This window comes from Myxocyprinus asiaticus, chromosome 13, assembly GCF_019703515.2.
Source record: "Myxocyprinus asiaticus isolate MX2 ecotype Aquarium Trade chromosome 13, UBuf_Myxa_2, whole genome shotgun sequence".
Taxonomy (NCBI): domain Eukaryota; kingdom Metazoa; phylum Chordata; class Actinopteri; order Cypriniformes; family Catostomidae; genus Myxocyprinus; species Myxocyprinus asiaticus.
Window position 1 is genome coordinate 36,227,816 of NC_059356.1, and position 24,062 is coordinate 36,251,877.

The window sequence follows — 24,062 nt, forward strand, 5'->3', positions numbered from 1 at the left end:
CGGGCCACTCCTTTTAAAATGAATGGGAGAAATTGGAACGTCCAACCAAGAAGCTCTAGTGCCCAATGGTCAACAGATGTAGAAAGGAAGTCCCAACTTACAGGTAAAAGAGCCAATCACCTTTTAGATACAGACATCACCTGTCAATCAACTCACTACTGCGCATGTGTATTAGCTATACAAGCTGGGAAAATTGCGTGTTTTAGTGTAAAATAAGGTAAAGAAGCACAATTTATGATTCCAATATTATCAAATTTTATTGCTGATTTGAAATATGCTCTTTGATTGTAATCTTGACCAACCGTTTTTGAGATTTCGGTGTTCCCCCACTCAAGTAGATAGGAGCTTCACTGTCATGACTGGAAATAGCCTCCAGAGAGCGTTCCAAAGATGGCCGACAGTGGACTGACTTGCTAGAAAGACTTTGGGTGCACTCAGTAATTTTTTGAAGAATGTCGAAGTGGCTTACATTGGCTCAAAGTGACACTTAGTGGCCTGGATGCTGCATCAATCAAACACAGTAGTTTTTAGTTACAAACGCCATTGTAGAATTTCACTGTGCACAGTAAGCCAGTATTAATTTAATCCATGAATGAAAGTTTCCAATAACAGGGCAGTTACTGAGATTACCTAACATGGCTGCACCCATGAGGTGCCCCTGCTCCACGTAGAATAAAACAGCTTTCATAAGGTTACTGATATGACTGAACTCTTCATCTCACATGAGTGGTCATGATTTCATACATATGTTTCAATATTACTATTCATTTCTTTAGAAGTAAAACCTGAGGAAAAAAATTACTGAGTGCACCTTTAACATCAGAACCATGAGCACATAACCATATTACTGCCACATTTGCATATTATCAACCTCTATTCAATAAATGTCCCTGCCTTGTTGTTTAATATCAACTATGCTGGTTTATAGAGGTTATCCAAATATAACTGGCCATTTACATGTATTTCTAAGCTATGTTTACATTGCAGCTTAATGTGCACCAAATCAGATTTTTTCACTCACATGTGACAGATCTGTTAACTGGATGACTGTGAACAGCCACACAAGTGCATTGGATTATTAAATCCGATCTGGGCTTCTTTCATGCAACAAAAGCAAATCGCTCCCATTTTAATCAATGATGTTGTCTAAACTGGAGGAGTCCGCTGGATCAACAGTAAACAGATGCTGTGGAGAATAGCGTGAAGCCTCCACACGCACTAGGTCTCCGCGGTAATGTGCTCAACAAGCCACATGATCAGATGCGCGGATTAATGGTCTCAGACGCGGAGGCAACTGAGATTCATCCTCTGCCACCCGGATTGAGGCGAGTCACTACGCCACCACGAGGACTTAGAGCGCATTGGGAATTGGGCATTCCAAATTGGTGAGAAAAAAATCTAAAATAAATAAATAACATGTCGGTGTGTTCATGTTGACTGCTCTTAATTTACTGAAGGAGAATTAGCTGTCGGACTCAAAGTAGTGGAGCTTCATGTCACACCTACCTACGGTGTGGACCAATGGCAGTAAGGTGTTTAGCAGCTGGTAAGAAGTTTTACTAAAATTTTGCCCTGGCAAGCTATTACGAACCAACGAAACTCAAAAACACCTTCTTTTTGGGCAGATTTAGTTCTTAATGACGTCACACCCATTTGTTCTTCAATTTCGTAGGAAGAATGCAGGGGCCTTTAGTCTTTAACCACATATATGGATGTAATAAAAATGACGCATGGACAAGAATTTATCGGCAGTCGGAGTGAGTATGATTTGTTCATAGATAGATTGCTTATCTTGTTAAATGATATGATTCAAAAAGATTGTTGCAGAATGTTCATTTTTAATATTTAGATTTTTCTAATTTCTTGTAAAATTAGAATTATATCTTAATTTACCTGTAATATGTCTCATCTGTGATCAGATTTTTAAAAGACATGGCAAGACATGCAGTCCACCAATAACGTTAGAGCAAAAGCAGTAGGAACGCCCACTAGCTACTTCACAGTAAAAGGACTAGCGACTTCAAATGATAGTCACTGCATGTGTGAACATGGCTTCCAAGGTACATATTAACATAAAAGATTTAAAAGTACAGTAGTAAAAACAGCTCAAAGAGAGGGTGGAAAAAGGTTGTTTAAAAAGAAATCGACTGTTTGATGCAAGAATTCATTTGACTTGTAATTCATGGAAAAATGTAAGATGGATGTTCTTTACCTGGATGTTCTTCTCACAGTCTGTCTGCTGGTGCAGGGCGAGTTCACTCTCCAGCACAAACTTCTTCCCGCATCTGTCGCAGATTTGCATGCGTCTATGTGTGACATTCATGTGTTTCTCCAAGTACCAGCGGGTGTTAAACACACGTGGACATTTTTCACACGCCAGCGTCTCCTTCTCCTCACCCTCTCCCACGGGCCCTCCTCCTGCGCCCGTTGCTCTTGAGGCAGAGGAGACGGAGCCTTTGGCCTCCCTGGCAGGTCTACGCTTTCGTGCCGGGGCCTCTGCATTCTTCCTCCGCCCCCTAGTGGTCATGCCGGTGGCCACTGTAGTTGCACTTCCTGCCGATGACGGTGTTACACGGCGACTCTTCCTCTGCGGCTGACTGGCCGCTCGGCCCCTGTGTGCCCGTTGAGCTCTTGTTCGCCGACTGTTGTGTTCCTCTTCTTCATCCTCTTCTTCCAGATCCTCATCAGCACTGTCATTGTATTCTGCACTATCTTCCTCCTCCTCCTCCTCCTCCTCCTCTTCTTCCTCATCACTGTTGCTCATGTCTACTTCTGCAGTGTTAGGATTTGCCGTGTCATCCCCTTTGGACACGTGCAGGGTCTGGTTATTCAGGTTGACCTCCACGATAATCTGTCCATGTTTAAATTCGTCTTCCGCCCCTGCTCCCTCTTCGGCTTCTGAATCTTCCGAAGTTCCTCCATTCCCGCTCTGCAGTGCCCCCTTTGTCCCTGATTGTTCAGTTCCTTCCCTATAAAACTGTTGAGTTGGGGTAGGAAGGGGGTTCAGATCAGAGGACATGTGCGACTCTGGCCTAGTACCCATCGTGTTGTCGATGACCACAGAGAATGGTTGGGCCGCAACGTCTCGTTTGAATAGTTTTGCTGATAGTTCAGCATCAGGAATGGAGGGGTTCTGGAAATAGGTTTGGGAGGGTTGAGTCTCCTCATGAGACATTGTCTCTGGGCCAGACACCTCCTCCTTCAGCGTCTGGCAGGACTTCATTGGCAGCCGTTTGCGTAAGTGGCGTCCTTTTCAAACGTCTTACGAGTTTCCCACTTCAAGTTTGAGAATCACCACTATTTCCTGTCAAGGAGATACAGGGGCAAGGGCAACCAACCCCTCCTCTCCAGAACGAGAGGAGGGCAAAAGAAATTGAAGGTTCAAGAGAAGAGGAATACAGGAGTGTGGAATGGGTAAAACCCAAACACACATTAACCTAACCCAAACAGAGCCCCCATTACTTTCACTATAGTGAGAAAAATATACAAAAAGTGAGATAGGAAGACAAAGATCAACTAATTGCTGTCCTCAACAGTACTCACGAAAGTCTGTATCGCACATATTTTTCCAAAATAAGATGACTTCTCAATTCAAGTCTTTTTGCCTTTAGATCCAAGCTTCAATTGCTCAACAGCATCTCCATTTCACTTGCAGAAACAATAGAGGTGCCTCATCTACAATCTCTGCTGAATCAGACACAAAAGCCGGCTTCCCTGTGTCAGTGTTCTGACTGCATCTTCGCACTTAACGCTTAGATCTCGCAGTCATTACCAGATGCTCCAGATCGGCACCCTGCAGCCAGACACTACCTGAAAGAGAACAAGAAACAAAGGGAAAGGTTAGGAAAGGAATGAAAGACAATTGAAACCAATTATCTCAGGAGTCAACGACAATGTCATGCTGTGTTAAATTTGTACATCAAAGCAGGCTAAATGAACCACAACTACCATTGAAACAAGAGTAGGATGTCATAAAAACAGACTGAAGAATGTTACCGCTTTCAAACGCAAAGTAAAACAATAGACAGATTTATCCAACATTTTTTAAATTAGTAATTTCAATGTAGTGGCTGTCACCTGGTTAAACCCTTGTCTCCAAATCAGGTGTCATATATTCTTTACATGTATATGTGTGTGTGTGTGTGTGTGTGTGTGAGAGAGAGAGAGAGAGAGAGAGAGCAAGACAAGCAAATAAGAGAGGGAAAAAGAGAAACGAAACTGCAGCCAGGTTAAGGTGTAGAGATCGAGAATCTCACTACTAATCAGATCCACACACCAGACCGCAACCGTTTCGCTTCAGTTTGTGTGAGAAACTTCAACTAAAACCACAAGAAGCTGAGTAGAGAAAACACTTTCATAAATTTTCAGGTTCTATCCATATCATCAATGTCCTCGAAAATATCACAGCTTTCTTTGTAATAATCTTGACAAATCTGGGACAATCTGACACTTTTATCTCCTGTCATAACAGGCCTCCAACCGAGAACTAGATTTTGTGTTTGCCTGTGCAAAAACCACGATGCCAGGGTTTTGTTATGTGGACGCTAAGGTGTTCAGAGTGGTTTTACCAGGCGTCTATGCAGTTGCTAGGGTATTCTGCATGGCTGCTAGGTGTTTGCTTATTGAGTGCAACAGTGCTCACCCTCTATTTCAGTAGTCTTGGTGCCGGAAATATTTTTCCCCATTCATTTTTGCCATAGGGATTTAATAAAATCCTTTATTAAATCCATGAACCAAACCAACCAGCTTCGAGGTGAATCACAACATTACATACTTTGATTTGAAGCAAAAACTATTTGAAAATCTGTCAAAAAGAGAGAGTTACAACACTGTGTACTTAACATCTTTCATGAGGGCATGAACTACAATCCCATGAAGCACTGCAAATGACGTGATCAAATTAAAAACGATGGTCAAACATAAAACTATTGATTTAAAGTTGTTGATTATAAGTGTAGAAATAAAATAATAATATTATTGCAAAATACTCGGATACACACAAATACAGTATATAAGTAGTTTGAAAGTGTAGGGAGACTTGCATGTGTCATGAAAATGGGCGGCTGCTGCAAAGCTTGTTTGGTGTGCTTTGTTGGCCATGATTCAATGATTGGAGGAGCGTTTCTTTTCAGGATAATGGGTAGTGTAATTCTTCAAAGGAAGTCCATTAATATGAGAGCTATTGTAGATTTATGACTGTGTATACCTGATGTTTTAAACGACTGGTTCATACTCATTTGATCAATTGTAGTTATTTTTGGATTGTACAAAAAACACAAAATTATGTGATCTTAAATGTCTATGTATTTTTGTATTTTGATTGTTGTGATGGTTTTATATACTTGAGATTTTGTATGATCATGATGATCATTTATTGGGTTATTAGGCTAATCATGGCAGTTGTTTGTATCGTGGTTTTTAAGGTACTAATTGTTTATATTCTGTGACAAATCATGTTTGTGAATGTAGTGATATGTGATGTTGATGGAAACGTTGTCTATATATAAAAAGAGGGTCAAACACACTGAGGAAGGCCTAAGTGCCAAAACATCTGTTTCCCCTAACATGAAATAAAGTGATAGAAGTGTATCATCGGTGTGCTGATCATCACCTCAATATACAGTATAGTGTAGTTCTTCACAAGTAATTCTGCAATTAAACACGATTTTTTAAAAATTAAGTTGAAATAAAACAGACCGTAGGCTTCAACAGAAACATATAACAGTGATTAACAGTCTCTGAGCTCACAGTAAGTCTGCCTTTAAAAGTTTTTGTTCGCCTCTGGAGAAAATGTATAGGATTTTTATTTCCGTAATCCACCTGTTCCGCTCTATTGACCCAAATTAAAGAATCACACCTTCGGTGGCCTGGGTAGCTCAGCGAGTAAAGATGCTGACTACCACCCCTGTAGTTCATGAGTTACAATCCCAGGGCATGCTGAGTGACTCCAGCCAGGTCTCCTAAGCAACCAAATTGGCCCGGTTGCTAAGGAGGGTAAAGTCACATGGGGTAACCTCCTTGTGGTCGCTATAATGTGGTTAGCTCTCAGTGGGGCACGTGGTGAGTTGTGTGTGGATGCCAAGGTGGATGGCGAAGACTACACACGCTATGTCTCTGCTGTAACGTGCTCAACAAGCCACGTGATAAGATGCGCGGATTGACTGTCTCAGACGCGGAGGCAACTGAGATTCATCCTCCGCCACCCGGATTGAGGCGAGTCACTACGCCACCACGAGGACTTAAGAGTGCATTGGGAATTGGGCATTCCAAATTGGGGAGGGAAAAAAAAGAATCACACCTTCAGGTCACTATATTCTGGTCCTTAGATATGTCTCAGGTCCCTCCTTCAAATGCAAGTATAAGGAAGTTTTATCATCTATCAGCAAAAAATGGTATGTCAGATTGCTTAGGAAAGCTGCATAGCTCTGCTCAGAAAGTCACACGTTTTAAAGTACAGTTGTGCTCAAAAGTTTGCATACCCTTGGAGAATTGCTAATATATTTACCATTTTTAAATAAAACATGAGTGAGCAGGCAAAACACATTCTTTTATTTCTTATGGGATTCATATTCAACTGTAGGTTATAACAGAATGGCACAATCATAAAACAAAACATGGCAACAAAGAAAAAAATGAAATGACCCGTTCAAAAGTCTGCATACCCTTAGTTCTTAATACTGTGTATTGCCCCCTTTAGCATCAATGACAGTGTGCAGTCTTTTGTAATAGTTGTCTATGAGGCCCCAAATTCTTGCAGGTGGTATAGCTGCCCATTCGTCTTGGCAAAATGCCTCCAGGTCATGCAAAGTCTTTGGTCGTCTTGCATGGACCGCACGTTTGAGATCTCCCCAGAGTGGCTCGATGATATTAAGGTCAGGAGACTGTGATGGCCACTCCAGAACCTTCACCTTTTTCTGCTGTAACCACTGGAGGGTCAATTTGGCCTTGTGCTTAGGGTCATTGTCGTGCTGGAAAGTCCAAGAGCGTCCCATGCGCAGCTTTCGTGCAGAAGAATGCAAATTGTCTGCCAGTATTTTCTGATAACATGCTGCATTCATCTTGCCATCAACTTTCACAAGATTTCCCGTGCCTTTAGAGCTCACACCCCCCCAAAACATCAGTGATCCACCACCATGCTTCACAGTGGGGATGGTATTCTTTTCACTATAGGCCTTGTTGACCCCTCTCCAAACATAGTGCTTATGGTTGTGACCATAAAGCTCTATTTTGGTCTCGTCACTCCAAATTACAGTGTGCCAGAAGCTGTGAGGCATGTCAAGGTGTTGTCAGGCATATTGTAACCGGCTTTTTTGTGGCATTGGCGCAGTAAAGGCTTCTTTCTGGCAATTCGACCAAGTATCGTCGTATTGTGCTCCTTGAAACAACCACACCGTCTTTTTCCAGAGCAGCCTGTATTTCTCCTGAGGTTACCCGTGGGTTTTTCTCTGTATCCCGAACAATTCTTCTGGCAGTTGTGGCTGAAATCTTTCTTGGTCTATCTGACCTTGGCTTGGTATCAAGAGATCCCCGAATTTTCCACTTCTTAATAAGTGATTGAACAGTACTGAATGGCATTTTCAAGGCTTTGGATATCTTTTTATATCCTTTTCCATCTTTATAAAGTTCCATTACCTTGTTACGCAGGTCTTTTCACAGTTCTTTTCTGCTCCCCATGGCTCAGGATCTAACCTGCTCAGTGCATCCACGTGAGAGCTAACAAACTCATTGACTCTTTATACACAGACACTAATTGCAATTTAAAAAGCCACAGGTGTGGGAAATTAACCTTTAATTGCCATTTAAACCTGTGTGTGTCACCTTGTGTGTCTGTAACAAGGCCAAACATTCAAGGGTATGTAAACTTTTGATCAGGGCCATTTGGGTGATTTCTGTTATCATTATGATTTAAAAAGGAGCCAAACAACTATGTGATAATAAATTGCTTCATATGATCACTATCCTTAAATAAAATACAGTTTTTTTGCATGATCAGTTATATTTTCAAAATCAATGCCAAACTTTCACAATTTCTGCCAAGGTATGCAAACTTTTGAGCACAACTGTATCTTTCATTTTGCTGCAGGACTACTTGAGGCCAAAAAAGAATGAAATAAAAACTGAACAGAAGACAACTGTTTTAGCCATCTGTCTTACATGTATAACATGACTGAAACAGATAGAAAGATTCAACCGACAACAGGGACAGTTACACATAAGAAACAAAACGAGACCACAAGTTTCAGTGTGATTGATTTGAAACAGGTGTGGGAAGGCTGTGTATGCGCGCACTCAAGGAATGATCTTTTATAAGAGATTGGTTCCCCAATCAAAGGCTTGTATACACTTAAAAATGAAACATAATGAATTGAGTCACTTTATTAATGCAAAGGTCAAAACACAAAAGCCCAACTTACATGCGGAGTCAGCACAATCAAAAACTACAACAACACCAATTAAACGAGACAATGGCAGTCACAAACAGGAAAAATAGCTCTGTTTATCCGCTCTACTCTTAACAGCCCCAACCTTGACTTCCTGCGATTCTGTGAACATCTCTGTTCTATGTGCGAGCGTGTGTGTGTGTGTGTGTGTGTGTGTGTGTGTGTGTGTGTGGTGTGCCAGCCTGCTTGTTTGAGCTGAACAAATGTGTCTATGAAAATACATGTTCTCTTCTAATCAAAGCTGAATTGCGTGACACTGACCATGCAAGACATGCATTGCATGATCAAATCTAAAGTCTTGTGACCACCAAGATAATCACAGTCTGGTTAGTGTGCTGCATATCACATCTGTGAAGAAACAAATGTGATTCACATTAAAGGGTCATGAAACACTACACATTTTGTAAGATGTTAACAGGAATATATGTCTTGCACACATGTTAAGACAATGTCAACTTTCATTATTTTTAATTTCAAGAAGAAAAGGGTTAATTTAGGGATTTTTCTGGCTATTTTCGTATTCCTGGTTTGAAATGAACATCGTGTTAACGTCACAAGTCATGACATACATGGTTTAGCTTTCCATTGAATTTCAGCACATCTACGTCACAGGTGTTCTCGATATTATTTATGAGAAGGCGTGGCAAAGTGCAAAGGTTTGTCAGTGTGCCGTTGCCATTAGAGGTCGACCGATATGAGTTTTTTTTTTAATGGCTGATGCCGAAATCCAGAGAGCATGGTGGCTGATAGGCTGATACAATGACGATATATCACAATTTAATATAATAAATAGCAAACATAAAATTGCTAAAAAAAAAAAAAAAAATTATAAACTCTTATTTAGCACTATATTTACTAAATTTCACACAAAACTTTACCTTTGTAAAAAATAATCTAAAAAAATTATATTGTATTTTAAATGGTAGATAGCAGTTTCTTATGATTTCTGTTTAGTCATAAAATTTTAGTAATTTATTTGAACATGAAGAAATTGTAAACACATTAGGAAAAAGGAAATAACAGTACACACAGTTGTCCAGCAACCATGGAGGGCATGTCCACATTAGCAATCACATTTTCTTATAAAATACCGAATCAAACCAGTTGTCCATACAGTGCATAGGGAATAAGACATTTACTCATAGCACACGTGAAGCACTTTTACTTTGAAGTTGCACTTGTGCTCGTGCAGATCCAGCACGAGCAACAGCAATCCTGACAGTTTAAATGGCCTGGATCGCCTACTTGGATTGCCACAGAGTGACCATCAGTATTTGTGAATCAGAAGAACTTTTGAACCTGATCCTGAAGTTTTTTTATTTATTTATTTTTTGGGATCTTTTCCCCTTTTTCTCCCAATTTGGAATGCCCAATTCCCAATGTGCTTTTAAGTCCTCATGGTTGCGTAGTGATTCGCCTCAGTCCGGGTGGAGGAGGACGAATCCCAGTTGCCTCCGCATCTGACACCGTCAACCCGCGCATCTTATCACGTGGCTTGTTGAGCGCGTTGCCACGAAGACATAGCAAGTGTGGAGGCTTCACGCCATCCACCGCGGCAACCACGCTCAACTCACCACGCGCCCCACCGAGAACGGACCACATTATAGCGACCACGAGAAGTTTACCCCATGTGACTCTACCCTCCCTAGCAACCGGGCAAATTTGGTTGCTTAGGAGACCTGGCTGGAGTCACTAAACACGCCCTGGGATTCGAACTAGCGAACTCCAGGGGTGTTAGCCAGCGTATTGATCCTAAAGTTTTTAATTCTGGCTGATGGAATACGTGCTTCAGAGGAAGATGTTAGATGAGCGCTCGATGGGAAGAAAACACTGGATTTTCATGAGGTACGTGAAATACATCTTTTTAAACTAGATATCTGCATATCTGCAAGGGAACTGCTGAGGAGAGACTGATAGAATACGTGCTTTAGAGGTAGATAAAAGAGCGCTCCACAGGACGCTGGATCTGCTCAAGTTTTGTGAGATTTGTTTATTACATCTGTTTACACTAGATATGCACATATTTGTAGATGGTATATGATATTATTTTTACTGATATTTGCCTTTTATCATTAGACAAGACAGTTATAGTTACAAGTTCTGCTGAGGAGAGAGAGGGAGAATGAAACAGGCGAGCACTTTAACATTTCGAGCTCAAACGCGTCTGCCGTGAGGACCGTTTAAATGATGCTGTGTTGCACACCAGTCTATTATTGCAGTAACACGATGGCACGTTAAAAAAAAAAAAAAAAAAAAAAAAAAGAACCGTGACTGGTCGTTTACATGTCTCAGTTGCTTCACATGCAAGCAGGCGATTTTCGGCACCCTCAAGAAACAAATCAGCCAAATGGGAAAATTTATCGGCCGATGCGATAATAACAAAAGTCAGAACGGTGATACATTGGTCAACCACTAGTTGCCATGCATGTGACCAGTGGCGTGAAGCCTTCACACGTGCTATGTCTCCGTGGCAATGTGCTCAACAAGCCACGTGATAACATGCACGGTTTGACGGTCTCAGATGCGGAGGCAACTGGGATTCGTCCTCCACCACCTGGACTGAGGCGAATTACTACGCGACCACGAGGACTTAAAAGCACATTGGGAATTGGGCATTTCAAATTGGGAGAAAAAGGGGAAAAATCCACAAAAAAAAAAAAAAAGAATTATATATATATATAATAATAATAAATAAAAAAATAAATTAAAAAAATAAAAAAGTCCAAAGGTCCAAAATATTCCACAATTCAAAACTAGAAGTTCAAATGAACTCCAATATAACACTGAACTAAGAATATTTTAAGGGAAATGCCACTAGTATTTCTTAAGTGTAATAATTTAAATTATATTTAAACAGTAAGCTACATGCACATATTATTTGGAGTCCTCAATGTGCAATAATTTTGCAGTATTAAAATTAACTTAATTGATTGTTAATTTCCACGACAATTATGTAAATGTCTGAAAATCGACATCCCTAGGAACGACAGTGTTAAACATCCCCCTCATACAGTTAAAAAATACCCATAAAAATCATTTCCAGAGGCTAAAGATCAGCTCCTTTATAAAAATAAAACAAAGTAAACAAATATATGAAGTAATAATTATAAACTTATTACTTTATAAAAACAGAATTATTACAGGGGTTTATGCATATTTGTATGCATTTACATATATTTGTGTGATTCCTTACAGTGGGTTATACTTAGGGACGTGCAAAACTAGTCAGCTAAACGGTGCTAGTCGACACTGGAATTACTAGTCGGTTAATATTTCCCCCCATTAAGCTGTTCATCATTTTTACACATTTAATTTTGGCTTTGTATTTTTACAGAGGCTGCGCTTAAATTACTGTAATACAAATATTATTTTAAAAAGAGGATATCTGGAGCAGATACAAAGTTTAATTTCACCTCAGGCTGCGCATGCTTCTTCCCTCTCTCACTCACGCCGTGCAGGAAAATGTCCTCTCACAAGACCAGCAAACTCAGCAAAGTAGCTATGATATCACTTCGTTGTTGGTACGGGAATCGGATTTCCAAACGTTTGAAAGTCCCTATGGATGTTTTCACATTTGAGTCTTCTTTACATCTGTGCATGCTTGTACATCATTTTTCAATGGCTAATGCACGACTGCACGTCATGAAATACGCACAACTTTACAGCGCATATTTTTTCTCTTGTAGATTTGGCTTAATCTACCTGTTAATTAATTTCAATAATGTCCTGACTGTTTTAATATGTTAAGTAACTTTTACATGGTGAATTCAGTTTAGAACAGGTTGGGTTGCTCTATTGGTCCTGCACTATTCATTCAATTGTTTTCAATAAATATGCCTGTTAAATATTCGCTAACATTCTATATTTAACGTACAATGATCATAATGCAAGGCAAGCACATCACAGATAATTGCTCCTTTTCTGTGGAATTTAGCTTCAGATTTGGAATAGATTGATTAAATGGGTCGCATAAACTTTTATTTTTCTGTTTTCTGAAGGTTGGTTTCTTTTTCAGCTTGCTTACAGGGGTTCTAAATACAATTATTTAAGCACTATACAAATAAAAATGATGACTTTTTAGACTAGTTGACTGAAATTTCCATTTAAATATCAGTGAAATTAGTCGTTCAGCACATCCCTAGTTATACTATGAATGTATGCACTGTTTGAAAGGTCATGAGTATCATGTGTCTCCTGCAAGCAGGGTGGGGAAGCAGACTTTGAATGATAAAAAGTGAAAACAAGAAACAGTTAAACCAGTTACACAGAAATGCAATGTCACGAGAAAGGATATAACGTTTTAACGTATACACTTCACTTTTTAGACACTGTTTCAGACATCTTAGCTCAGTTGGTCCTTAAAATGCAAGTGAACGGAGATTTCTCTTTTGAAGCTCCAAACATCACAGTCAGTCAGCATAAACATTATCCAGCTGTTAAATGAATGTCTTCTAAAATGACACGATTGCTTTTGGTGTGAAAAAGATAAACATTATGTACTTTTTTAAACTCTAAATCATGCTTTTGGTCAGCAGGAGTATGCACGTGTGATGTAATCGCATTCGCACATGCGAGAACTGAGGCATGTGCGTCACAGCCAGAAGAGCAGCACTGTTTACAAGTAAGGAGGAACGCTGTACAGAAGCTTCTTTGGTTTTGGTTTAGATCTGTATTGATCTGTTTCTTTACTCACAATGGTGCATTTGTGTGCTTATCCTGGATGACTCAACCGAAAGGAGAACGTGAGATTACGTCTGTATCATGGAAACGCGAATGTCACACGAGAGACCACTTGGACTCCACCCTCTCGTGAAGCTTACCCAAAGCGTTGGATTATAGTTCAAATGTATTTAAATATTGATTTATAACACACCAAAATTGATCGTATCACTTTAGAAGAAATTAATTTTAAGGGTGCACCGATCGATCGGCTACCGATCTAAATCTGCCGATTTTCATCTTAAAATCCATGATTGCCCGATCGTGCCTAGATTCAGGGCAGATCTTTTTTGCAGCACGCATACACTGCTACTCGAATGAGGCTTGCTCAGGCCTTGAAGCATACAGTGTGGCCACTGGAGGGTAAGTTGGTGGCAATACTAAGTATTCACAAATTTAAACTTTCAGGCATGCAGTAATTTTGATGAATATGGCGGTTTGTTTTAAACATGTGTAAGATTAACATGTGTATGAATATTAAAGGTGCACTCAGCGATTCCTGAGAAACACTGTTGACATTTAAACTCAACTGGCAAAACAAACACACCCCTCCCTTCAGTGCTCCTTTGGAAGCTCCGCCCTCGACTTATCATTTTTTAGTTTATATTCATCTGACCTTTTTCTCTTGGTCTGTTTATCAGCCATTTGTCCTCCTTAGAGTTTAGAAAGTTAGCATCAGCCAGATTTGCCATCGCTCTGTCCCCACCCCCCATCCTGTGCACACGCAAGAGCCACCCCTTGTTGCTGATTGGCTGGAGTAGTGTTGTGTGGATCGGTCTGATCCACTTTGTTTTTGTCCCATTTACAGAGCCAGGACTGTGTACAAATACTAGATATTTTTTTCAGCCCACCCACAGAACGGACAGCTAGCAGACTGTGAGGAGGTATTTGCAGAATTTGACAAAAAGTGTACTGGATTAGAATTACTGAGGGCACCTTTAAGCTGCCCATTTTCTAGAGTCAATACGGCAGTTATTCTGACTCGCTGCACAGTGAGCACGAATAAAGAGACTGCAAATGGGCATAAAAACTAATTAAACAACAATTGAACATGCAAATACAAATCTGAGTACACGTGATGTATCATGAGTCGTGATAATCAGACGGTGTGTGGAGCGATAGAGACTGTTTGAGCGATCATGAGCACTATTAGCTTCTCCTCCTTTAACATGAGCGCTCTTGGTGTCAATCAAACAAGCACGCTCTCCAGGTGCTCTCAATATTATAAAGGTAAATTAGTGCCTAAATGATTTGCATGCGCAGGGTGAGATTTGTGAAAGTGTAAATCAAATTGCAAGCGAAATTTGTTTTGCATGCGCACAGAACCTTTTATAAAAGGTATAAATCAAGTTGCAAGCATAGGAAAAAAATGATTAGCAATACTTTTTTTTTTTAATCCCCTTGTTCCCCCAATTTGGAATGCCCAATTCCCACTACTTAGTAGGTCCTCATGGTGGCGAGGTTACTCGCCTCAATCCGGGTGGCGGAGGACAAGTCTCAGTTGCATACACTTCTGAGACAGTCAAAATGTGCATCTTATTACGTGGCTCGTTGTGCATGACACTGTGGAGACTCCGCACGTGGAGGCTCATGCTAATCTCTGCAATCCGCGCACAATTTACCACACGCCCCTTTGAGCGCGAGCACCACTCATCGCGACCTCGTGGAGGTTACCCCATGTGACTCTACCCTCCCTAGTATGTAAGCTCGTTGGTAAGGTCACGCGTCATGTGGAGGAGGAGGCAGGAAACACATAATTGTTTACATTGGATTTTTTTTTTATTATTATTTGGAAAAAATGTTTTATTTTATTTTATATTGTTTTGAAATTGTTTTGGTCTGTTTTGGTTTGTGAACGGCTCTTGGTCTGTGCTCTGTGCAAGCTTCTCTTGTAAACAATGACGCGCTTCCTGACTCCTCCTCCACATGACCTTACCAATGACCTTACGTCATCCCTCTCATGAGCGAGCATCACAGAGATGTACGGAAGCGAAAAATATACAAGTATTGATTTGTTTCCCAAAATAATCAATCGTTTGCGTTCAGGAGAACTTTATTTGTCGACTTGAGTCGTGTGGATTATTTTGATGCACCCTAAATATGCATTTTGGACTGTCAAAAAATGGAGGACATTCACTTGCATTGTTTGGAGGAGGAGGCCTGAACTGAAATCCTAAAATCTTAAATTCTGTTTTGATGAAGAAAGAAACTCTGATACATCTTGGATGGCCTGAGGGTGAGTAAATTATCAGCAAATTTTCATTTTTGGGTGAACTATTCCTTTAATGATTTGCATAAATTTAATTTGTTTGTTGCGAATCTGTAATTTCATATTAACACAAAGTAAAATTGGTCTGTATTTTTCTGACTTCCCCCTCACGCTTGCAAAACTCTTTTCAGAGAGAAATTCGTGCCAAAAGTGTGAGTGCAACAAAAGGGAAGAGTAAGGGAACAGTGTATATTGGATTATTTCAGGAAAATATTTAGGCCTATGCCACAAACACAAGTCATTAACACATTTTCAGTAGTTTTACACATACAGAATGATTCTATGCAGTCAATCCATTTTGCTGTTCATGACACCCTTTTTTTGCTTGCGTATCGCTGATTGCACATTTGCAATGTTTTTGACCATGTTTAGGCACAAAAACAATGCCAAAGATGTAAGTGTGAAAAAATGAAGTCAGAAGAATACAGACCACATTTACTTTGTTTTAATATGAAATTACAGATTCACAACACATTAATTACACTTATGCAAAGCATTAAAGTTTTGCTAATATTTTTTCTTACACTTGCACACAGAACATTTTGTAAAGGTGTAAATCAAGTTGCATGCAATTTATTTTTACGCTTGCAATTTAATTTATACTTTCATAAATTTAACTCTGCACAACTTATTTCATTTACGCTTTTACAAATCTCACCCTGAGCATGCAAATCATTTTGGCACTATTTTACCTTCATACAATATCTCATCAGTCACTCAACAGCACTATTCCCAATTTAATTGAGGATCCCAATTTAAATCAGACTGATGTTGGTCGCAGTGTCACTAATAACAGATATAACATTTAACCTTAAATAACGGCACGCGTCTTCACGCATTTGCTTAATAATTAGTGATTTGTATTGCAACAAATGCCAAAGGCAGTAAACAGATCATAAATACTAATGATTCCTCACTGGAGCAGTTTTGGAGCTAGTAATAGACAACTTTCTTATTTTTGAACATATCTCTGCTGTGTGTGATGCCCTCTTGGTTTTCACTGGTTGCCAGTATGTCACAATGATCTTTGATATTGACAACAGAACTATTCATAACTGTTAGCAATTAACAATGAATGTAATTTTACTGTGTGGGGCATAAACATAACTGCAGAATATAACTAGCAAAACTAGCAAAAGTGTGGCTAAGGGCCTTATATATATATATATATATATATATATATATATATATATATATATATATATATATATATATATATATATTTTTTTTTTTTTTTAAATTGGTATCGTACCATCTTAGTGTTAAAAAAAAAAAAATCAGTGATCGGTATTGGCCTAAAATTTCCTGATCAGTGCACCACTAATTAATTTAACGGTTGGAGTCGTATCAATGACGTTTATGCTGATGGAGAAATCTCCATTCGCTTGCATTTTAAGGAGCTTCTGAGCAAAGATATTTTTCTGTTTTTCTTCAAATATGTTCCAGTGAAGAATACACACCTGGGATATCATGAGGGTGAGTAAATGATGAGAGAATTTTCATTTTTGGGTGAGCTATCCCTTTAGGTTGTTGATATTAACGGTGACTGAAAAGTGAACTGTATACGTTAAAACGTTATATCCTTTCTCGTGACTTTGCATTTCTGTGTAACTGGTCTAACGGTTTCTTTTTTCCATTTACATCATTCAAACTCTGCTTTGAATCGATAGTAGTTCACCCAAACAAAATTAAAATTTTGTCTTCACTCACCTTCACGTTGTTCCAAACTACTTTGATTTTCTTTCGTCCACTGAACACAAAAATATATGTTAAGCAGAATGTTAGCCATTGTCGCCATAGACTTTCATTGAATCTTTCTTTTTTCCATACTATGAAAGTGAATGGTGACTGAGGCTAAAATTCTGCCCAACATCTCCTTTTTGTGTTCCACACAAGAGGCAAAGTGGTATTAGAACAACATGAGGGAAAGTAAATAGTGACAATTCAAATGTTTGGGTAAACTATCCCTAGGGGTGGGAACTTATGACAAGAAGTCCTGGCTGTCTTTTGTTTACAGAGACATAATGGTGAAAAACAAGGAATAATGTGTTGTAAAACGTCTTTGGGAATACCGTACAACGACGTTTAAACGCAGAGCTGCATTTAAAGCATGGAGCATTGTAACCTTGCATGTTAACTACGGAGTTTAATTGCACCACAATTCGCAATACGCAGCAACTTAAACATGTAGCACAGTAGCAGAGTGTTTGTCTGTATCAGGTAGTTCTTCTGTAGTGACAGTTACACGACTGAAACGGCCACACACGCCCATAAACCTACCCACACAAATAAACCAAACACACAAACACCTACACACGTAAACACATACCCACACAAAAACAGCCATGCACACACACCTCCACCTTTCTTCCTGTGCGCATTGGCACTTTCTGAGAATTGGAAAGTGCAGTGTACATGACCACATCATAGTGCATAACAGGTCACATCTCAGAGTGTGTGTGTGTGTGTGTGTGTGTGCGTGTGTCGGAGTTACAGAAAAGTAGCCGGGAAAGTAATCACACCTCATTTTATATTACATTGCTTGTGCATTTCAGACACTGTTCTGGCACAATATGCACAACGAGTGTCATGTAAATAAATATGGTTGCATTCTTCAGCTCTGACACCCAGGTTTGTACAAACCAATGTTCAGCAGAAACATACCATTGGTGGAACTCTGTGTGCACGATAAAATTGGGTCAAAAAATTACATTAAATGTGAAACTGACACTTCAAATACCAAATGATGCTGTACCTCCAAATTAGAAAAGTTAATACAGCTCTGATATGTCATAAATTGAGTGCACAATCTTTGCACCCATCGGAAGGATGCTTGATATGCAGTTACTCAAGCTGCTCAATGGGTGCTGCAACACAGCGTCTACCGACACATTTGAGGAGGAAATGAAGTAAATAGCTCTAGTTTATTTAGAGATGTACACATCAAGGTGCATATGTTTGCACCTTCAAATTGTCTGTGTGCAATGACTTGTTGGCCTAGAGCTTCAGTGCCCTTGTGCATTACGGAAGAATAAGAGCAGAGAGCATGATATTTCTCGACATGTGAAAGAGTGAAGACGATGTCAATGATTTAATTTTCCTCAGCTGAAGTTTCACAATGCCTCAGTCAGCACCTCTCATCAAGAGCGAGTAGGAGGATGATAACGCTGGTGACTAATCCTGGGTTTCCTCGCACTTAAAAAGTAAGCTGCTTTGATGTGGGTGACAATCACAGAATCAAAATATCTATGACCAAGGAAATTATTCACCTTTAATATAAACAATGCTATAAATCAGTACTGTTTCAAATTAGATAATTTGCCTATACCTTGCTCTGTGTGTGAAATAAAATGTCTCTTGTTTGGAATTACTTAGAATTGGGAGACAATGACAGCAGAGTTGCAATTTGTAAATTTTGCATGGCTAGGATTTCACAAAGAGGAAAAGTGCTATATGTAATATTTTTACTGTACTAAATCATAAAATGACCATAATATGTCATTAGAGAATTAGGAAACATGCTAAGTTGAAATACTGGCTTCTCTGATAACAATGCTACAGCCAGTATATTCGACTTTTAAGTTTCTATTCCGGGTGGGAATTTCTGTTTATGTTTTGGCCTGTGTGATCCCGCCCACTGCCCGCTCACCAATAGTATTTCCACACCACTGGGTTGCCAGATTTGAACAAGTTCGCAGGCAAACAACACTGCATGCCGCAGCCATGGAAGCCAGCAAACGAACTGGATCAGAGATAACAGATTCCATCCGACCTAAAAAGCCTCGCCATCTGTCTTAAAACCACCACGACCAGAGGCGTAGTAAAACAAGGATAAATACTGGAGATGCCTCTGGAAGATGGAGACAGCTTAAAGCCCAGAAATACTTTAAAACGGATGCTGAGTTGGCTAATTTTCTCCTTAACAGGTAAGCATTGAGCGTCACCTAAAATTAGCCATTTAATTTATTTCGGCTACTAGTAGGGATGGACATATTGAGTAAATTCAACATTTGAGTACTCGCAGTCATACTCTGGGTTTCATGTGCAGCCTGGTTTCAAGGAAGCGAGACACAGCCGGTGAAGTGATCCTGACTAATGCGGCAAAGCGGACAGACAATGGCTGTTTACTACCTTGGCAACAACCAGCGTGACAGAAAAATACGACAGAAACAACAAGCATGACTCAAAATTGACTCAATTTACAAATGCAATTACTCTATACGTTTAATGAATACTGACGTCCAATTCGAGTAACGTTACTCATGCCAATCCCTAGCTACTTGCTACAGTTTTTTCTATTTAATCTAATGTAAACCTTACAAACCTTACAAGAGTTTATTGTATTTTGTGACTGAATCAATGAATGTGGTGAAATGTCGCTAGCGTTAAGATTGCTAGGTAGATATTTTAGTTCAACGTTGTACAATTTTCTGTGTACATAGTTTGATTATGGCATATTCTTTTTAGCTATGAGGGTTCAAGCACCTCCACCCCTAGCAAGAGGGACTAGAAGAGGCATCACTTGATGGCCCTGGCACTGTCCAGTATTGGATGTCTATCAAGTGGAACACTTTCAGACCGGTCAGTATCTGAATCGATATTCATTTTCAACCCCCATTGTGAAGTGTATATCCTAATATGAATACACAAGTATGTAGCTGAAACTAAGGAAGTTGATGTAATGCAATTTAAATACAGTTTGTATTACTCGTGGCCTACATTTGCACAAATCCAATTTGATGTTGTTAAATAGTAAAATATTTTCAGTTTTGCTCGTTCCTGTTGCGTCCTCATTCTGGCAACCCGCATGAGCTCCGAGTCTGGGGCGGGGCAGACAACTCTCCAATATTTTGAATTTGGACTGCAGTACCCATTTCTAACGCTTGCTGTCAATCTTACATATAGCACCTTTAACTACTACACTATAACACAACTACTTTAAATACTCACCTTAAAGCTTGACGACACAAGGGAAATTAGTTTGTTAAAGCTAAACTGGAAGCTGCTTCAGCTAAAAATGGACGAACTTCCTCATTCAGAATAGGACCTAAGAACATAAAAAAAGACATTTTACCAATTTAATGCAAGTCTGATATGAGGCTCCTCACAATTAGGTTAATGTGGGTTAAGAATGTTAATGCAAGTTAATAATGTGAGTATTGATGCTGACTACCACCCCTGGAGTCGCGAGTTCGAATCCAGGGTGTGCTGAGTGACTCCAGCCAGGTCTCCTAAGCAACCAAATTGGCCCGATTACTAGGGAGGGTAGAGTCAAATGGGGTAACCTTCTTGTGGTCGCGATTAAATGGTTCTCGCTCTCAATGGGGTGCATGGTAAGTTGCGCATGGATCGCGAAGAGTAGCATGGGCCTCCACATGCAGCGAGTCTCCGTGGTGTCACGCACAGCGAGCCACGTGACAAAATGCGCGGACTGATCATCTCAGAAGCGGATGCAACTGAGACTTGTCCTCCGTCACCCGGATTGAGGTGAGTAATCGCACCACCACGAGGACCTAGTAAGTAGAGGGAATTGGGCATTCCAATTTGGGGAGAAAAGGGGATAAATCTTTTTTTTCAAAAAATCAATAAAAAGAAGCAGCATAATTAAGATACCTACAGTACCTTTTGGAACAGCCCTCGCGTCTGGAGCGCACCTATATTGTCTTAAAATGCTGCCTCTGGAGGACGCATACTAGGTTTTGGAACAGACCCTACACCTCCTTCAAAATAACTTTGTGTTCCGCAGAAGAAAGTCATACAAGTTTGAGACGTCATAAGGTTGAGTAAATCATGAAAGAATGATCATTTTTGGACAAACAATAAGACTTAGAATTTTCTACCAGGAGAGCACGAAAAAAAAAGATATACTTTAATAGAAGGAGCAACCTGATCATATTTAAGGACAAAATTATCATAGAATAGCATAAACTCTTTTAACATGGTCCAGAAAGCAATCCTCTATACAATCACCCAAAACATCCAAGCAACCACTCAGAACACTGTAGTAACCACATTGCAAATCTCTAACATTGTGGCTTAGAATTCTGCATGGACCACTGACATTTTCTTCATAAAATGTAAAAACCTATTTGAATATAAAATTTGCATCAGTTTTTACGATGTACTTGTTCTGCGATAGCAGAGAAACTCTGTTGTCTTGTGTTCTACCATTTTTTTTCTGCACCCTCTCACCATCATATTTAACTTCTATGTCTCTTTTAGGTATTGTGCTCTTCATCTCTTCCTGTCTCCATTTCTGAATTGTTAGCCTCGTGATGAACTCTAGACAACATCTCATTAATTAATCAATCAAGACAGGTCAACCATGACAGAGTTCTGAGAATCTACAATCTGACTTTCACTCAAAAAGTGAGCACTTCCTTGAAGGGCTTCCAAGTTCTTTGAGTGCTGTTATGCAACTGTTTTAACCACAAGCAAGCTGAGTGAGTCTATTCCCTTAAACTAACCCACCAACCCATAGCTTTTAAGATCAGGCTCATTGTACAGATGACATGAATGGCACAGCGAGAGCGTGGAAAGATTGTCAGGGTGGATGGCCAATGGGTGACACCTAGAAGGAACGGTTCACCAAAAATTTAAATTCTCTCATCATTTACTCACCCTCATGACATCCCAGATGTGGATGAGTTTCTTTTTTTCAGCAGAACACAAACAATGATGTTTAGAAGAATATCTCAGCTCTGAAGGTCCACAGAGCAAGTGAATGGTGACCAAAATTCTGAAGCTCCAAAAAGCACAAAAAGGCAGCATAAAAGCAATCCATAAATCTCCAGTGGTTTCATCCATGTTTTCTGAAGCGATCAAATTGGTTTTGGGTGAGAACAGACCAAAATATAACTAATATTTCTCTATAAATCTTAACATTAGCAATCTCCTTGGCGATCATGATTTCAAGCTCGATTACACTTCCTATAGGGCCATCTAGTGCTCTGCGCATGACAAGCACTAGGAAGTGTAATCAAGCTTAAAATCATCATTGTGCCTAGACAATGCAAGGAAAAGGTGTACAGTAAAAAAGGAGTTATATTTTGGTCTATTCTCACCCAAAAACATTTAGAAGACACAGATTAAACCACTGGAGTCATTTGGATTACTTTTATGCTGCCTTTTAGGGATGTAAATCGGATGTTTCATCACGATACTATCTTATATCGATTCTCTTGGCCTGCGATCTGATATTTGCCAATACTTCAAAGTCTGCCTCGATACGATTCTGATTTGATTCAATTCAGGGCCCTGCGATCAATATTATATGCCTATTTTACACAATCAATTAAAAAAAAATATGCCCTCAAACGCAACCAAAATATATTTTTAATATTTTAGAGCGCTCTGAAAAGTACAAATTTAGTATCCACATTGGGACATCCACAACAAAATAAGGTGCATTTTGATTATTTGATTTCACTAATATATGGCTTGAATATTTGATTCACACATATGGGTGCACCTGAAATGCCCCTTTTTTCTGATTGGTCAACCTGCACCGTCGTCTTCCTCAATGCTGTGAGACAGAATAAAAGTTCTCTGCTGTTTAATTGTTCAGATTAATTCGTCTCAGTTAATATTACATTTTTTTTTTTTTCTTTTTCTTTTTCTCCCAATTTGGAATGCCCAATTCCCAATGTGCTTATAAGTCCTCGTGGTTGTGTAGTGATTCGCCTCAGTCTGGGTGGCGGAGGACGAATCCCAGTTGCCTCTGCATCTGAGACCGTCAACCCGTGCATCTTATCACGTAGCTTGTTCAGCGCGCTGCCACGGAGACATAGCGCGTGTGGAGGCTTCACACCATCCACCACGGCAACCACGCTAAACTCACCACGTGCCCCACCGAGAACGAACCACATTATAGCGACCACGAGGAGGTTACCCCATGTGACTCTATCCTCCCTAGCAACCGGGCCAATTTGGTTGCTTAGGAGACCTGGCTGGAGTCACTCAGCACGCCCTGGGATTCGAACTAGCGAACTCCAGGGGTGGTAGCCAGCGTCTTTTACCACTGAGCTACCCAGGCCCCTAATATTACATTCTTAACCATTTGTTCTCCAAAACTCGCCACATTTATTGCAGCTGAGCTATCTCTCTCATCAAGTAGTAAGAAACAGTGCCTACACACAACCATAAAATGTTCACTGAATGCAGACAGGGTTTTGTCTTCATGTGATTCAACATTAGGACAATCATTACCACGTGAAACAATTGATAAGAACGACACACACACACATTATTTAGATGTATATCAAGATTAATCCATCGCTCTATATGCCAAATGTACTCTCACAGTTATCCTTCTTGTTTTATTCATTTATAAGAGGTACCATGCAGTGCAGCTGATCAATTGGGCACTGGTGGTCCAGACTACACTGGAAAATCTGCTGGCATTCGCAGTTAGGGTGACCCAGACGTCACTTTAAAACCGGGGACAGTCCCTATTTTACAAGTCATGTACTGCGTCACGGTGGACTTAGTCGGGACACCTTTTGTCCTAATACTGTAATTAGTCTAAAGGAAGCTATAGTTTGATTGCTTTAAATAAGCGTTTTAAATTGACATCAGTATTTCATGCATTTTTGAAATAAGAAATCAAAGAGTATTGAAAGAATCTGTTTATT

The 24,062-nt window shown here is 39.8% G+C and overlaps 1 protein-coding gene across 5 annotated transcripts in view; it reads right to left on the minus strand.

The window, feature by feature from the left end:
• znf652 (zinc finger protein 652) overlaps nt 1–24,062 on the minus strand; it is a 36,544-nt gene that overhangs the window by 9,601 nt on the left and 2,881 nt on the right. For 2 of the 5 annotated variants that reach the window (XM_051715334.1, XM_051715335.1), the window contains exons 2-3: nt 20,380–20,476; nt 2,213–3,810 (exon numbers count right to left, since the gene is read on the minus strand). In XM_051715334.1, coding sequence (XP_051571294.1) covers nt 2,213–3,223 — 1,011 coding nt within the window. In that variant the 5' untranslated portion in view covers nt 3,224–3,810; nt 20,380–20,476. Of the gene's footprint in view, nt 1–2,212; nt 3,811–20,379; nt 20,477–22,050; nt 22,146–24,062 lie in introns of those variants that run through there. The other 3 variants (XM_051715333.1, XM_051715336.1, XM_051715338.1) reach the window with 2 other exon arrangements.